The 17,463-nt window shown below is 44.7% G+C and overlaps 1 protein-coding gene across 2 annotated transcripts in view; it reads left to right on the top strand.

Moving 5' to 3' along the window:
* The window catches only part of LOC126538478 (transmembrane protein 117-like), a 165,256-nt gene that overhangs the window by 10,713 nt on the left and 137,080 nt on the right, over window positions 1–17,463 (top strand). Inside the window, exons 1-4 of one of the 2 annotated variants that reach the window (XM_055074797.2) lie at window positions 812–884; window positions 1,586–1,637; window positions 1,926–2,018; window positions 8,845–8,982. In XM_055074797.2, coding sequence (XP_054930772.1) covers window positions 833–884; window positions 1,586–1,637; window positions 1,926–2,018; window positions 8,845–8,982 — 335 coding nt within the window. In that variant the 5' untranslated portion in view covers window positions 812–832. Of the gene's footprint in view, window positions 1–805; window positions 885–1,585; window positions 1,638–1,925; window positions 2,019–8,844; window positions 8,983–17,463 lie in introns of those variants that run through there. The other variant, XM_072288020.1, reaches the window with a different exon arrangement.

Here is a 17,463-nt window from a genome sequence, read left to right as displayed (position 1 = left end):
GTGCTCTCATCATATAGTCTGTGTTATTTTTTTTGCACTTTTAATTCATCATCTACAATGAACCAGTGCACTATCTCAGATGCTGCCAAGCCACCATAGTTTTCCAGGAAAGCTGCTTGGCAAAACAGGCAATAGAAATGAAGAGAAACAGGTCACTACAAAATCTGACCTCTGGATTTATGTTACTGAGAAGCACAAGATCTCCTTGCTGTGCATAACAGTGTAGGTCAGATCAAGAAATTTAAAGTTCTTGCAGCCCTGCCTCACTGCAGCTGAGTGTTATGGTCATTCATTAGCTTTGCAGAAACATCCAGAAGACTGAAAAGAGTGCCTCATTATTCACTGCTTCACATCTCATAAACAGCTTTTGGATCAGAGGGCTTTCTTCTTTGAGCTTCACAGGGGTTGTTGATAGCCTGATGTTTGCTTGATGTCCAGTTTTGCAAAGAATTGTATTTAATGTTTGGAGACAAGATGGTGGCAGTATGGGTTAGGGATCGAGCAAAGTGTTGGTTGGTGGTACTATTCTGCTTGAGATTTAAGGGGAAAAAAGGTGTAGTTGCAGCAGGTCATGTAGGGCCAAAGAAGAGAAACAGCCAAAAACAGCAGAGAATTGTGTGGGGTGGTGAAGGAAACTTGCAGACATAAAATTGAACTTGCTGACACCGGGCAGCGGTTGTTTGGGATTGCGTAGATTTGCTGGGAGAAACCTGCATCCTGCAGGAGACATAAGTAGCGTGATGGTGGCAGTGACCACGTGCTTGCCCTTGTAAGCCAGGCTGACATGGTGCATGCCCCTCTGCAGGCTGGGGGCAGCGCAACGCTTCTGGCCATGTGTAGGATGGAATGGCTGCGGCCAAGCACAGACCAGCCCTCGGGTCGAGGTGAGATTCTCTGCATTTGCCGTGTCCTTCTCCATTTCAAAATTGTTTGCTTCAGAGAGGCTGAGGTACTGCTTAGCCCTGTGTGTCTTTTTTTCTGTAGCAAGGCGAAAAACACTGCTGCAGTTCTCGATCGCCGCTCCTCTTCGTTCCATGACAGACTGTGTGAGAAAAGCACTGTGGCATGTACCTGTGCAAATTTTAACTTTGTTTTTCAGCCACACTTGTGTACATGCGATGAAGGACTATGAGAAAAAACGATGAAGCATTTTTACTGGATGGCTGTGCTTTCTGAGTGTAGCGTCAATGCTGCAGCCTAATATTGAAACAGACAAGCCAGAACCCTTTGCTTTCCTGGTGTGAGATGCTTGCTGGTCATCGGGCCTTGTGTAGCAACAGAACTTTAAAGCCATAAAGCCCTGCTAGGTTGAGCATAAATTATTTTATTGGACCAAAGGACTACTGGGGACTGCATTCCTCATGTTTGGCATTTTTCAGTGTTGTCAGGGCTAAATGAAATTCTGGAGCTGTGCTTGTCAAATGAAGACCAGACCTGACTTTAATATATGCCAAGGCATTGGTTGTTGGCTTAATTACACAGACACGAAAAATCTTATATATGTCTGTAAAAGTTGGCCCAGCTGCCTTTTACATTCGTGTGCGTGTTTTTGCATAAGTGATCGCAAATAACTGGCTTTGTGCAGCGAATCCTGATGTGAGCTGTGAGGCATGCAGTAGCTCTGGTGGATATCCAGGGTAAGCGTCTTGGAGCTAACATCACGCTTCCAATGCTACAGACACAGGGAGCAGGGCGACATGTCCTAGTACCAGTAGCATGAATGTTTCATGCATAGGAATGCCAGGAAAAAGGGGGGGGTGCATTTTGAATGAACATTTTTGTCATATCTAGCCAGGACACTTGGAATATGCACCTGGTGACCAGTCACATTGATTTAGTCCTTATTGACTCAGGATGTACCATACTGTTTAGTTCCCATTTGCACCTAAACAACTGACACGAGCTCCTATGTGCATTCTGCACAGTGGAGGGTCTACATTGGCAAGCAAGCAACCACTGCGGTCAGTGCTGCTGGCATGTCGCTGCCCAAGTTCCCACGAAGATGATGCCAGTCTCAGGTGGGTGCTTTTCCTTGCTGTCACACACGTAAGGCATTAATGTTGCTACCATTGAGATTCCACAATGTTGCTACATGTGAGCAGGTGGGCAGTTTAGTTATTCTTGAACCTAATGTCGTGGATATGCAACCTGCCAAACTTTGGAGCACTTTTGAAATTTGATAAGTGCTGATGGTACAAATGCACCAGCACGAAAGAAGACATTGAGGCAAAGTAAGCTTGCCCATCTTGCCAGCAAGTTCTTTCTGGATTTTACTTTTCAGTCATGTGATGAACACTCTCATTGTTTTTCTGTATGCTATTTCATGCAATTCTTCTGACTCATTTTGGAGATGCTTATTGACACTTGCTGCATTTTGTGCTTTTGATAACTCTATCTCCAACTGCACACAGGATCACTTGACGATTACTTGGTAATTGTTAGCTGCCATAGAAGGGGCTAAGATACACCACTAAGTAGTGTGACTGTGTGTGGACATATTCAGGTGAAACCTGAGTTTCAAATAGTACATTGCCCATTCGTCCTGATCCGGGATCAGGACAAAATTTTCTTCAACTTTGAGGCTTTTTTTTCGAGGAACCCGTGTGGGTTTCCTTTGTAGCAATTGCTACGAACAGGTAGATGTCTGATTTTCCCTTTATTAATTACTTCTCTCCACCTTGTGGGTTTCCGCAGAACTACTACATCAAACTCTGGCTTGCATGTTTAGCAGGTATGGTACAGCAGCACCACACTGCAGCTTCTCTCTGCAGGCATCTCAGGTAGAGGCCACCGCTTTGGGCACTCTCGCAATAATTTCTAGGGCTCTCTGCTAGGAGTGAACCAGTGTGGGAGTTGGATGCATTGGGAGTGTGCAGTTATGTGAATTGGCAAGGTGGCAGAGGTAGAATGCGGGCATTACCGCCAACTTGGCAGTGTGTCCAGTTTGCCTTGTTACCAATTGACCAACAGCTTGCAAGAGCTTTGAACAATTTTATCAGGCGAGTTATTAGTGGGGTTGGGTGCCGCCAGATTTTAGCCTAATCTGTGTTAAATAATCAAAAAATCTTCATTGTGAACTAACAAATCATTCGTTAATCCATGTATAGGAAATTTTTGCTCAGCTAAAGGATCTTAAATGCTTGAGTTTCTATGTAAATTATGTTTTAACCATCAGTTTGTTACCACTCGTTTCAATATATTGCCACATGTAGGGGTCGTGGATCGAGGGCAAGAGTGGGTCGAGCCCAAAAGAACAAAGAAGACCGTGCGCCTTCTCTACTTGTGAGCCAACCCCAACGGACGCGCTTTCCAAGAGACAGCTGCTCTGCGATTTATTAAAATCCCAAAAGTACTTCTGTAGGCTCCTGACAAACAGGTGGAGGTGCGGGTAACCCTCACGGATGTTGCAAATTCCTCCAAGGATCCGCACAACGAATCTGGTGCCAGTCGACACTCCCATGCATCGGGCCAACCACAGAATCAGGGGGCTAGCCCCGGAAGTCATCGACGCTAAGGCTCCCATGACTTCAACCGGTATGACCAGCGCTTCCGCTCAACTCACCCCAACCGGTACGGAGAGCACGATGTTGAACAGGTATACGCTTGAGAGCCCACAGGTTCTGACGACATTCCATGGTGCACTGTTCAAAGACGTCGTATACTGGTTGGCCGACTTCGAACACGTGGCTGCGTTGAACCATTCTAACGACACGGCAAAACTGAGACACGTCTGCTTCTACCTGGTGGACGGCGCACGTACATGGTTTTGGAACCATGAGGAGCAACTGATATCGTGGCACAAATTTTGTCGTTGGCTTCTTAAGATCTACACCAGTGCTGATCACTATGAACGAGCAGAACAAGCAATTCAGGCCCTCTCCAGTTGCCAAACGAAATTGTGACCATGTACATTGAAGACATAACGTGCCTCTTTAGACGAGCTGATCCAGGAATGATAGAGAAGTAGAAGTTATGCCATCTGATGCATGGGGTCAAGGAGCAGCTCTTTGCTGGTCTTATGCGGAGCCCTCCGAAGACGGTCGCGGAGTTCTTGACCGAGGCCGTGACCATAGAAAAGATGCTCCTGCATCGGTCCAACCTGTATGAGTGGCAAGTGAACAGCATTTCCGCTGCTGACATTTTCACAAATCGGAAGCAACAGTGACTCTGAGAGAGCTCATCCGCTCTTTAGTGTGTGAAGATTTGTAAAAGGCCAATGTCACACTGACACCACACACTACGGTAAGCTCCCTTACAAGCATCATCAAGGACAAGCTGCACCAGGCCCTCCGTGATACCGTGCCATCTGACAATGCTACGGCACGACCTAATGAATACCGCCGTGCGACCTACATGGAAGCCTTAAGGCATCCTGCTTCCTCTCCGCCACTGTTCGTTCATGCTCCTCCTATAGTGTCATTTCAGTTGGCACAGCCGATATCATACTGCAAAGCTGGATACGCGCCGCTGCCCTTCGCTAATGCCGCTCCTGATGCCCATCGTCCGGTGCAACTGGTTCATAACATCGACGATAGACACACGTCTACTCAGAAGTCAGATGTTTGGTGCACACCCGATCACCAGCCTCTGTGCTTTCACTGCAGTGAGGCTGACCACCTGTACCAACAGTGCCCATATCGGCACCTTGGACTTCGAGGCTTTTCCGCATACTTGTCGCCGCCCCGATACGGCCCGCGACCCCAGGACATTGAGGACTACCTCTCTTAGCAGCGCTTGCCACCACCTGCTGGGCGGCAGTCGATGTCACCGCCTCCGAGACGATTTTCACCTCTGCCCAAGTGGTATTCTGCCGCACGGTCACCCAATCCTCACCGGGAAAACAAACTAAAGCGATCTTTGGGGGCGAGGTCACTGACGATCGAAATGCTGAAGACCCCCCGATCGACGCAGACACGGACAGATCCCGATCCGACACCATCTGCAGCTGAACAGGACGACCGGCTTTCTCTAAATATAGCAGTGACTATTGAGGGTGCAGCGGTGGCGTAGAGGTAGAGCATCCGCCTCGCATGCAAGAGGAGCATGGTTCGAACCCAGGGCCGTGCAATTTTCCACCGGACTAAAAAAAAAATCTGCGCGTTGATAAAATTGCATAAACAGGCCTGGAGTGCGGCCTGATCATGGTGACCAGAACCGGTAATGCACTCCCTCACCAGAGCAGGATTGGCTACCCTCGTGCAGTACTTGGCCACAACCTCCTATATGAATACAACAATCCAACTCCGGCTCTTAGTCCTCAGCAGCTGCGAAGCAACTGACCATGGTGGCGGTCAGACCTGTGACGCAGCAGAGGGTGCTAAGAATCCCTGGGTCCAGACAGGCCGCCATTGGAATCTCAACCTGGCAACATTTAACGCTAGAATGTTATCTAGTGAGGCGAGTCTAGCGGTGCTATTGGAGGAATTAAATGGCAGTAAATGGGATATAATAGGCTCAGTGAAGTTAGGAGGACAAAAGAAGCATATACAGTGCTAAAAAGCGGGCACGTCCTGTGCTACTGGAGCTTAGCGTAGAGATGAGAACTAGGAGTCGGATTCCTGATTAATAAGGATATAGCTGGTAACATACAGGAATTCCATAGCATTGACGAGAGGGTGGCAGGTCTTGTTGTGAAACTTAATAAGAGGTACAAATGGAAGATCTATACTGGTCTATGTGCCTACATCCAGTCATGATGACAGCAAGCCGAAAGCTTCTATGAAGACGTGGAATCGGTGATGGGTAAAGTCAAAACAAAATACACTATACTGAAGGGTGACTTTAATGCCAGGGTAGGCAAGAAGCAGGTTGGAGACAAGTCAGTCGGGGAATATGGCATAGGCTCTAGGAATAGCAGGGGAGAGTCAGAATCAGAATCAGTTTTATTCATGACAAAATGAGGATAATTACAACATATGTATATACAGAAGGAGGTCCCGTAGTTAGAAACTGAAATGGGACCTCCTGTGCATGATGACTAGAATTAATAATGCATACAACAATGGCAATATGAAAAATTTAGGAATAAAGGATTAAGGAGACAGGGCATAAATGAACAGAAAAGCAGCATATCTACGTATTAAACAAAAACAAGGCTTCGACTTAGTCAACGAAAGGTGAAACTACAAAAATACCTAAGAAGAAAGAAAGTAAAATATATATACACATATATATACACATATATATACATATACATATATATATATATATATATATATATATATATATATATATATATATATATATATATACATACACATACACACACACACACACACACATATATATATGCGGGAAGGAAATCAAGAGACAAAGAGAAAGTTCAAAATACAACTTATACTATACTCAAATGGGAAAGTCGGAGGAAGCTAAAAGACAATGCTTAAGAGCTTGAAGAACAGAATAATATGCAGATAATGAATACCTTCTTCCGCAAGCGGGATAGCCGAAAGTGGACGTGGAGGAGCCCGAATGGCGAGACTAGAAATGAAATAGACCTTGTACTCTGCGCTAACCCTGGCATCATACAAGATGTGGACGTGCTCGGCAAGGTGCGCTGCAGTGACCACAGGATGGTAAGAACTCGAATTAGCCTAGACCTGAGGAGGGAACGGAAGAAACTGGTACATAAGAAGCCGATCAATGAGTTAGCGGTAAGAGGGAAAATTGAGGAATTCCAGATCAAGCTACAGAACAGGTATTCGGCTTTAACTCAGGAAGAGGACGTTAGTGTTGAAGGAATGAACGACAATCTTATGGGCATCATTAGGAGTGTGCAATAGAAGTCGGTGGTAAATCCGTTGGACAGGATGCCAGTAAGTTATCACAGGAGACGAAAGATCTGATCAAGAAACGCCAATGTATGAAAGCCTCTAAACCTACAGCTAGAATAGAACTGGCAGAACTTTCGAAGTTAATCAACAAGCGTAAGACAGCTGACATAAGGAAGTATAATATGGATAGAATTGAACATGCTCTCAGGAATGGAGGAAGCCTAAAAGCAGGGAAGAAGAAACTAGGAATAGGCAAGAATCAGATGTATGCGTTAAGAGACAAAGCTGGCACTATCATTACTAATATGGATGAGATAGTACCAGTGGCACCCACGACGATAATGGAAGAGAGATTAGTCTAGAGGAATTTGACATCCCACAAGTAATGCCGGAAGAAGTAAAGGAAGCCTTCAGAGCTATGCAAAGGGGTAAGGCAGCTGGGGAGGATCAGGTAACAGCAGATTTGTTGAAGGACGGTGGGCAGATTGTTCTAGAAAAACTGGCCACCCTGTATACACAATGCCTCATGACCTCGAGCGTACCGGAATCTTGGAAGAATGCTAACATAATCCTAATCCATAAGAAAGGGGACGCTAAGGACTGGAAGAATTATAGACTAATCACCTTACTGTCCATTGCCTACGAAGTATTTACCAAGGTAATCGCAAATAGAATCAGGAACACCTAAGACTTCTGTCAGCCAAAGGACCAGGCAGGATTTCGTAAAGGCTACTCAACAATAGACCATATTCACACTATCAACCAGGTGATAGAGCAATGTGCGGAATATAACCAACCCTTATATGTAGCTTTCATTGATTACGAGAAAGCGTTTGATTCAGTCGAAACCTCAGCAGTCATGGAGGCATTACGGAATCAGGGTGTAGACGAACCATATGTAAAAATACTGAAAGATATCTATAGCGGCTCCACAGCCACCGTAGTCCTCCATAAAGAAAGCAACAAAATCCCAATAATGAAAAGCGTCAGGCAGAGAGATACGACCTCTCCAATGCTATTCACAGCATGTTTACAGGAGGTATTCAGAGACTTAGATTGGGAAGAACTGGGGATAAGAGTTAATGGAGAATACCTTAGTAACTTGCGATTTGCTGATGATATTGCCTTCAGGGGACGCAGGTGACCAATTGTAATGCATGTTCACTGACCTAGACAGGCAAAGCAGAATGGTGGGTCTAAAAATTAATTAATCTGCAGAAAACTAAAGTAAGGTTTAACAGTCTTGGAAGAGAACAGCAATTTACAATAGGTAGTGAGGCACTGGAAGTGGTAAGGGAATACATCTACTTAGGGCAGGTAGTGACCGCGGATCCGGATCATGAGACTGAAATAATCATAAGAATAAGAATGGGCTGGGATGCGTTTGGCAGGTATTCTCAGATCATGAAGAGCAGGTTGTCATTATCCCTAAAGAGAAAAGTGTATAACAGCTGTGTCTTACCAGTACTCACGTATGGCGCAGAAACCTGGAGGCTTACGAAAAGGGTTCTACTTAAATTGAGGACGACACAACAAGCTATGGAAAGAAGAATGATGGGTGTAACGTTAAGGGGGATAGGAAGAAAGCAGATTGGGTGAGGGAACAAACGTGAGTTAATGACATCGTAGTTGAAATCAATAAAAAGAAATGGGCATGGGCATGGTATGTAATGAGGAGGGAAGATAACCGATGGTCATTAAGGGTTACGGACTGGATTCCAAGGGAAGGGAAGCGTAGCAGGGGGCGGCAGAAAGTTAGGTGGGCAGATGGGATTAAGAAGTTTGCAGGGACAACATGGCCACAATTAGCACATGACCGGAGTAGTTGGAGAAGTATGGCAGAGGCCTTTGCCCTGAAGTGGGCGTAGCCAGGCTGATGATGGTGATGATGATGTAGTAGGTCAAGGGCAAGAGTGGGCCGAGCCCAAAAGAACAAAAAAGACTGCGCGCCTTCCCTGCTTGCGGTTTATTAAAACCGCAAGAGCTCTTCTGAAGGCTCGTGACAATGTAGACATCTCACTGTATCTCTAGAGAGAGTCTCATTAATCGAGTAAACATTGCCTGTGTGCAGTGCTGCCAGTACGGTGGAGGTGCGGCACCTCCCTCCAGGCGTGTTGGTACAGCTTGTGCCTCAGGATGAGAACCACTTCCACCTGGAGACAGCAGACACCCAAAGCGTGCTTTCTCTCTACGTCCAGAAGGATTTCAGGTGAATGAGACTGCTCCTCCATGACATCTAGGCTTTGTTTCAGACTAATTTCACATGATTAAACAAACCACCAGTAGTAATCTTGCCCAATGGCCATTGTGCCTTGACATTCAAGCATCAATGACAATATGACTTGCTGTTTCAGATGCAGAGCATGTCAAGGAAACGTTGGCTTCTAACTGTCTTTTTGACCAAGGACAGCTTGCCATTGTAAATGGTCCAAGCTCATCATTAGTTGCAGTTACATCTGATTTCCAACAGGGGTCCGTGTTGGGCATGGGATGTTTCTAATTTTCATTATAGTTTTTAATTTTTAAGGCAAAAGCCTTAAGCGGCTCATTGCAATGGCCCATACCCGAAAAAAGTGGCGTCTAGTCCAGTGATGCAAAAAATATCATACTCATGAATGGCTCATAACCCCATAAGCAAGCAAAGATGGAGTGGCTGAATATTTTTTTAAATTATTATTTACTCATACTTTTGGCCTGTCTGTCGTTACAGGGTGGGTTAAAAGCAGCACTTAAACAATTAGTACAATCCATGAATATTCCAATATTACATAGAGCATAAAAAGAGAACCAGGTCAATAGCAGAATTTCGGCAATTAGTACAGTAGACGAATAAAGCAGCACATGAATTAGCGAACATAAGCGAACAAGAAAGATACATAAGTGAAATATTCTGCACATACTTCGATCAATAATACAATGAATAAAGAAGCAATAGAAAGAATGCATGAAGGAAAGAACGAACAAGGAAAGAAATCACATAGAAAGAAAGAGAGAGAGAACGAAAGAACCTTTAGGTACTGCATTAGATGCTAGCATGTGTCGTTGAGGAGGTCTACCTACAGCACCACAAGTTTACTTCACACTGCAGCTTGTTATGTCTTCCAAGAAGTCTGACCCCTTTGATTGTATAACTTAATGCATTACCACATGTGCAGCAGGCTTTCGCCTTAATGTATTACAGGAGTGTAACACTCTGTCGAACTTTTCATTAATGACATATCAAAGGGAATTACTTCAAAAATCCATTTATATGCAGCTTACATCGTCTACCACCCACTGCAACACTCCAGCAGATATGGAACTTCTACAGTCTAACCTAAACAAAATTCCCAAGTGGTGTAGTACTTGGCGCATGGCTCTAAACACAACAATATTCAACTAAACAATGTCAATGTCAGTTTTCCGCATGTAAAAGTAGCAGTGTAAGTGGGCTTATATTTTCAGGATAACCTTTCATGGCATGAGCACATCAACAGAACGGCAAATAAGGCAAACAGAAGTCTTGTTCTTGGCCTGTACTTTTGCACATGTGCCCCGTAAGTGTGAAAAAGCTGTTCTACACGAATAGGACATACGTCCTGTTCTTGAATACACGTGTGTGCTGTGAGATACTTATCAACGTACCATGACCAATTCGCTAGAGCGCGGACAAAATCGAGTAGCAAGATATACCGTCGGTGACTACTGTGACAAAAGTAGCATCACCTCAATGGAGATTCAATTGCAGCCGCAGTCTCAAAGCCATATTGAAACCTTATTCCAACTGCAGATTTGAGCCTTTGTAGGTGCTGTCTCAGGCTAGCTTGAGCTAGTTGGTATTCCATAGTCTAAGGCTACTTTCACTCTTGGTCTCAAAGCAGGCGGATGTGGCAAAAACTTCAAGGTTCAAAAACCTGCCTAGGCAGGAAAATAGGCGGAAAACCAGGCGGCAAACCCAATCGGTCTCGGACTGATTTTTTCGCCATGATGAAGCAGAAAATTGTTCCATTTCACCGGAAGCTACAGTAGCATCTAAATATTCCGCTTTAAAATTGAACCTTGAATCGGCTGTGATGCTGATCGACACGATCGAGAACCACCCCATGCTCTACAACCAGTCACCGGCTTTGCAAGGACAGGTCTGTCAACAGTACTTACTAGCGATAGTATTCAACGTCACAGGACTGGAGATGTGGCAGCAACGCGCTGGTGTCACCCAACTTCTCACGTTTTTGCAAAGCCAGGCAAACCCGCCACCACTGGATCTGAGGTGTCCGCTTCTAAGGTGTCTGCTTCTTCTGTTGTTCATCGTTTCTTTCTCGGGAAAAAAACTAGCTGGAAGTATCAGAACTATTTCTTCTTCCTCTTCCATGGCAGACGAAAGTTGCAGACGACACGCAAAGTTCCACGAAATGATCGCCTTTGATGATGGATGGGTCAACGAATGAAAATACCACTTGAAATGGTGAAATGAAGAGTGCTACCATGCGGACGATCATGCGCAGACTAGATGGATGTGAGCGAAAGCAGCAGTGGTGGCCACGCCCGTGGCAAAACAAATGTGAACATCTTGGACATGCGTGGAAAAAAATGTTGTGCCTGCTTTGGTCTTTTCGCCTGCTTCCCGTTTCCCATGTGGGAACGTAGCCTAATATGAGTAAAAGCGCAAAAGAAGATGACAAGTAACATGGACAAGTGCTTTGTCCTGGACAAACGTGGGCAAGTGGGGACAAGTGCTTAAGCTGAACTTTTTTCATGGCAGCCATGGTTTAAAGGTTCGGGAGATTGCTGGTAGGAGTAATTTGCTTAGAAATTAATTTTTCTAAGAATAGCACCTGAATGAAACCAGCTTCCTGAAGCCATTGTAAGCATAGAATAAAACTCTCAGGTTCAAATATGTGTTCAAAGTACATATGCGCTCTCATTTTGCCTGGTTGTTCTCACCTTTTGTTTGTATGATCACAATGGATTTTCGGGCCTTCATGGCGTTCAAAGCCTTGTTCGCTTGGCGTATTACTGTCTATTGTGTTACACTGCAAATTTGTAGAATGTCTCATTACCTGATTGTTTTCTCCTTTTTTTGTGTGTGGCCGTGATGCATCTTGGTGTCATGAGCGACTTTCTTCTCTGATTATCTCTCCTTTCAAAGCCATGTTACTTTGAAAATTTGTTAAATGTCTCTGTCCGCCCCCACTCTCACTATAATGCTCTGCGAGCTAATGCTAGACTCTGTAATAAATAAATGACTAAATAATGAACTACAGTCAAACCTCGATATACTGAACACGGATATATGGAATATTGCATATATTGAACACTTTCTATATCACTTAGAAAATCACGTGCTTTTTTAATTGTTTATTTCAAACGGAATCAGACGTAAAATGGATATATTGAACTCTGTGCACTCTGTGGACAGTCGGTGAGCTTTCCCGCAACACCCTCGAAGATAGCGGTGGCGCGATGAGCGTTCCCGACAACTGCGCACTATAGCTGCACATATCGATCATGCCGAGGGCGCCATTTGGGCGCCGACTAATACTACGAATAATACAACCCAGTCGGCGCGGCCTAGGCCAATTGTTGCGCACTCCGAACAACGATCCCCGATTGGTTCATTGGTTGATTTGCAAAAGCTTATGATGCGTATTTATGTGATTTTCTATATCGAATTCTGGCTATATAGAACTTTCTCGCCGTCACCGTGCTGTTCGATATACCAAGGTTCGACTCTAGATTGAACCACCCAAGAAACACAAGACAACGTAGTAAAGTCGACTCTCGTTACAACGAACCCTGATAATCCGACAAAAAACGTCCATTTTATCCAAAGTCCATCACATCCGAAGCACCTTGCTTCCAAAACTTTGTTTGCGATGTCTAACAATCTTGTTGCATAGAGCGAGTGACGAATATCCAAAGTAAAAAGCAAACAATAAAAGTCGCTGTTTCGCCCGAAAGGCAAAGCATCGATTGCGATAGCGAATTAGTAGACAGCTATGCAAATAAATTAAAGATAGTAGTTTGATGATCTCCCTCGATAACAGCAGAAAGTCACTGTCAAAACAGAGTGAGGAAGCATGGCAGCAGTAGCGCGTGAATTGACCTTCGTGCTGTCTCTCGCTTCAACGCGAACTAAACGTCGAAAGCACAGTGCCTACGAAGCTATCGGCACTGGGCGCACTTTGTCCACATCGCAGATTGCTTTCAAGATACAGCGCCCGCACAGCCGCACCGTAAGCAGCAGCCACCGGAGTAGAACCCCCCTCTTCCTTGGCTCCCCCCCTGCTTCGTATGCGAAAGAAGACAGCATGATTCTGCCCCGCTTTCCTCTCCCGCACGCGCGATACTGAGCCGCGATCGTCGGCTGACCCTCACAAGTGAGTTGTCAGTCCGTGTCAACACGGTAAAAGCATGTTTTATACGCCCAAATTTGAAAAAGAAATTGCTGCTAATTTTGTCCTCTGTAGCTGGTAGTTCGTTGTAATGCAGTCCAATAAAAGTGAGCTTCGTTGCATTAATAAAATAGGGAGAACAAACTAAGGTTGAAATATGTTCCATTATATCTAAAAGTCTGCTGCTTGTGGGTCCACTGTAACGAGTGTAGACGGTAGGAGGAATCACTGCTTAGGAAATACGCATGCATTCCATTGTTCTTGTACTGTTCCTGTTCCATTATTCGTATTCCAAGGGACAGTCTGAAAGACATGCTTCCGACTTGATACTGTGCACTGAGGGAAGGGGAAAATGAAAAAGACAGAAAAGGTTGATGACAGTTGAAGATGATGATGAAACAAATGTGTGGGGTCACACAAGTGTAGGACGAACACGTCTGGCTGATGGAGAGTTGGCAGTCGCAGCCTGCCCAGCTTGCAGTAACCACAGGCATGCTCAGACCAGGGAGTACCTGCTACAATGTACCAATCATTTGCTTTTGCATCGTCTTTAATGTGACAGTCCTGTGTTCAATTCGGAGCTGAATTTCCTCAAAAGTAAGCAAGGCCACTTTTGTGAAACCAGTCAAGCAAACACTTTCTCCCACAGCGTATTGAAGCTGCTGCCTTGGTGTGGTTAGAATTATTCTTGCCAATTTTTCTCAATGTGGCAATATCTTTTTACCAGCTTTGGATATTTCTTCCTAGTCTTTTTGTGTTGTTTGTTGTAACTTGCTCATTTTGTTTCCTGTAGTGTGCATGAGCTAGGTTTGTTCGTGGCTACCTGCACAATGAGAGCATGTCGTCTGGTCTGTGCCGACCGCACTAATGGCTGGCACTGACTGCACCTATGGGATTGTACCACTCGAGCCATATAACGACACACTGGTCGTTACATTACATGGTCGACCTTAACATATGATTGCAAGGTGTTCCCTTTAAAGATAAGCTTTGGGCCCATCATGGAGCCAAGACAATGGTACTCAAGAATCTTGATTATCCCTTGCAGATACTTATCAGTGACGACAGTATTGACATAATATATGACCCCAGCTTTGTGGGATGTCCCTGCATAATAGAAAAATTTCCAAGTATAACGTCGTTCATACATTTTGGAAACAAAATGCTGGAAAAAAATGTTACTAACTGGGAAAACGCAGGACTCAAAGTCACAAAAACATTGACAGGCTCAACTCTAGTTGACATCTACGTAAGGCAAAGCTTTGCACAAATCATTGCAGCACAAAATGCTGATGCCGTTCGAACTGGCAGGGCCCAAGCAGCCTGAAAAGCGCATTGTCATACATATTTGTATCTTTAGCAAGCTTACATTTGCGCCTGAATCAGCAGCTTTTCTGAGCAGGGCATCTGCGCACTCCACACGAATCGTTGCCACCTGAAACGTTTGCCTGCACACGTCCAGCTGGTGGGGTAACCTGAAACACATGTTGTTTTCCTATTGCATAATGTTTTAAAACAGCGACGGGAGACCAAAACGAAATTGAGCTGGTGGGTTACCCTGGAATATGATGCCGATGATGCCACTAGAGCACAAGATGACACTCACTTCGCATTGCCTGCAGCAGGAAATGGTGGCGCGCTTGGGTTATTCCCTATTAAATGTGTGCAGTGCGCTTCCAATGGTGCTGTGCCCCATGCTCTCTGAAACAGATAGGTGAAGATGCTTATTGCAATGGCGTTGTTGGCGATAACGGTGAATAAGGTGGCAGTCACCCTGGAGGAGATTTGCTGAAACTGGAATAGGAAACTGAGTGCATGTCGGTGTATTATTGTGGGATGGTTCGATGAGTACATTGCAGGGAAGCTGCTGCAGTGGGCGACTACTGTTTCCAATCGTACATGCCATGTGCCTTTTCTTGTTTAGATAGGATTCAGTGCCCAGAAAGCACGTCATATGATCACAGTCCGGCGATGTACTGAACATTGGTGCCAAAAGATTGCGTTTTCGGGGAATATATGCGTGAACTTAATTCCAAGTTCACCTTTCCTAGCCCCTTAGGAGTTATCTTCCCTATGCCTCCCTTTGTTTGAATGAATGTAGACCTTTTAGTTGACAGTTTTGTACCTGTTTGTTTTAAGCAAATCACTTCCGTGAAAGCCAGCAAGGTGCAAAAGAGGTAAAGGGATCATCATCAGCCTGGTTACGCCCACAGCAAGGGCAAAGGCCTCTCCCATACTTCTCCAACTACCCCGGTTATGCACTAATTGTGGCCATGTTGCCCCTGCAAACTTCTTAATCTCATCCGCCCACCTAACTTTCTGCCGTCCTTTGCTACGCTTCTCTTCCCTTGGAATCCAGTCCGTAACCCTTAATGACCATCGGTTATCTTCCCTCCTCATTACATGTCCTGCCCATGCCCATTTCCTTTTCTTTATTTCAACTAAGATGTAATTAACTTGCGTTTGTTCCCTCACCCAATCTGCTCTTTTCTTATCCCTTAACGTTACACCTATCATTCTTCTTTCCATAGCTCGTTGCGTCGTCCTCAATTTAAGTAGAACCCTTTTCGTAAGCCTCCAGGTTTCTGCCCCGTACGTGAGTACTGGTAAGACACAGCTGTTATAAACTTTTCTCTTGAGGGATAATGGCAGCCTGCTGTTCATGATCTCAGAATGCCTGCCAAACGCACCCCAGCCCATTCTTATTCTTCTGATTATTTCACTCTCATGATCCGGATCAGCAGTCACTACCTGTCCTAAGTAGATGTATTCCCTTACCACTTCCAGTGCCTCACTACCTATTGTAAACTGCTGTTCCCTTCTGAGACTGTTAAACATTACTTTAGTTTTCTGCAGATTAATTTTTAGTCCCACCCTTCTGCTCTGCCTCTCCAGGTCAGTGAGCATGCATTGCAGTTGGTCCCCTGAGTTACTAAGCAAGGAAATATCATCAGCGAAGCGCAAGTTGCTAAGGTATTCTCCATTTACGCTTATCCCCAATTCTTCCCAATCCAGGTCTCTGAATACCTCCTGTAAACATGCTGTGAATAGCATTGGAGAGATCGTATCTCCCTGCCTGACGCCTTTCTTTATAGGGATTTTGTTGCTTTCTTTATGGAGGACTACAGTGGCTGTGGAGCCGCTATAGATATCTTTCAGTATTTTACGTACGGCTCGTCTACACCCTGATTCCGCAATGCCTCCATGACTGCTGAGGTTTCGACTGAATCAAACGCTTTATCATAATCAATAAAAGCTATATATAATGGTTGGTTATATTCCGCACATTTTTCTATCACCTGATTGATAGTGTGAATATTATCTATTGTTGAGTAGCCTTTACGGAATCCTGCCTGGTCCTTTGGTTGACGGAAGTCTAAGGTGTTCCCGATTCTATTTGCAATTACCTTAGTAAATACTTTGTAGGCAACGGACAGTAAGCTGATCGGTCTATAATTTTTCAAGTCTTTGGCGTCCCCTTTCTTATGGATTAGGATTATGTTAGCGTTCTTCCAAGATTCCGGTACGCTCGAGGTCATGAGGCATTGTGTATACAGGGTGGCCAGTTTTTCTAGAACAATATGCCCACCGTCCTTCAACAAATCTGCTGTTACCTGATCCTCCCCAGCTACCTTGCCCCTTTGCATAGCTCCCAAGGCTTTCCTTACTTCTTCCGGCGTTACTCGTGGGATTTCGAATTCCTCTAGACTATTCTCTCTTCCATTATCATCGTGGGTTCCACTCGTACTGTATAAATCTCTATAGAACTCCTCAGCCACTTGAACTATCTCATCCATATTAGTAATGATATTGCCGGCTTTGTCTCTTAACGCATACATCTGATTCTTGCCAATTCCTAGTTTCTTCTTTTCTGCTTTTAGGCTTCCTCCGTTCCTGAGAGCTTGTCTTGTTCAATTCTATCAATATTATACTTCCTTATGTCAGCTGTCTTACACTTGTTGATTAACTTCGAAAGTTCTGCCAGTTCTATTCTAGCTGTAGGGTTAGAGGCTTTCATACATTGGCGTTTCTTGATACGATCTTTCGTCTCCTGCGATAGCTTACTGGTATCCTGTCTAACAGAGTTACCGCCGACTTCTTTTGCACACTCCTTAATGATGCCCACAAGATTGTCGTTCATTGCTTCAACACTAAGGTCCTCTTCCTGAGTTAAAGCTGAATACCTGTTCTGTAGCTTGATCTGGAATTCCTCTATTTTCCCTCTTACCGCTAACTCATTGATCGGCTTCTTATGTACCAGTTTCTTCCGTTCCCTCCTCAAGTCTAGGCTAATTCGAGTTCTTACCATCCTGTGG

The sequence above is a fragment of the Dermacentor andersoni genome, chromosome 4 (genome assembly GCF_023375885.2).
Source record: "Dermacentor andersoni chromosome 4, qqDerAnde1_hic_scaffold, whole genome shotgun sequence".
In the NCBI taxonomy this organism is placed as follows: Eukaryota; Metazoa; Arthropoda; class Arachnida; order Ixodida; family Ixodidae; genus Dermacentor; species Dermacentor andersoni.
This window is presented reverse-complemented; position numbering and strand designations above follow the sequence as displayed.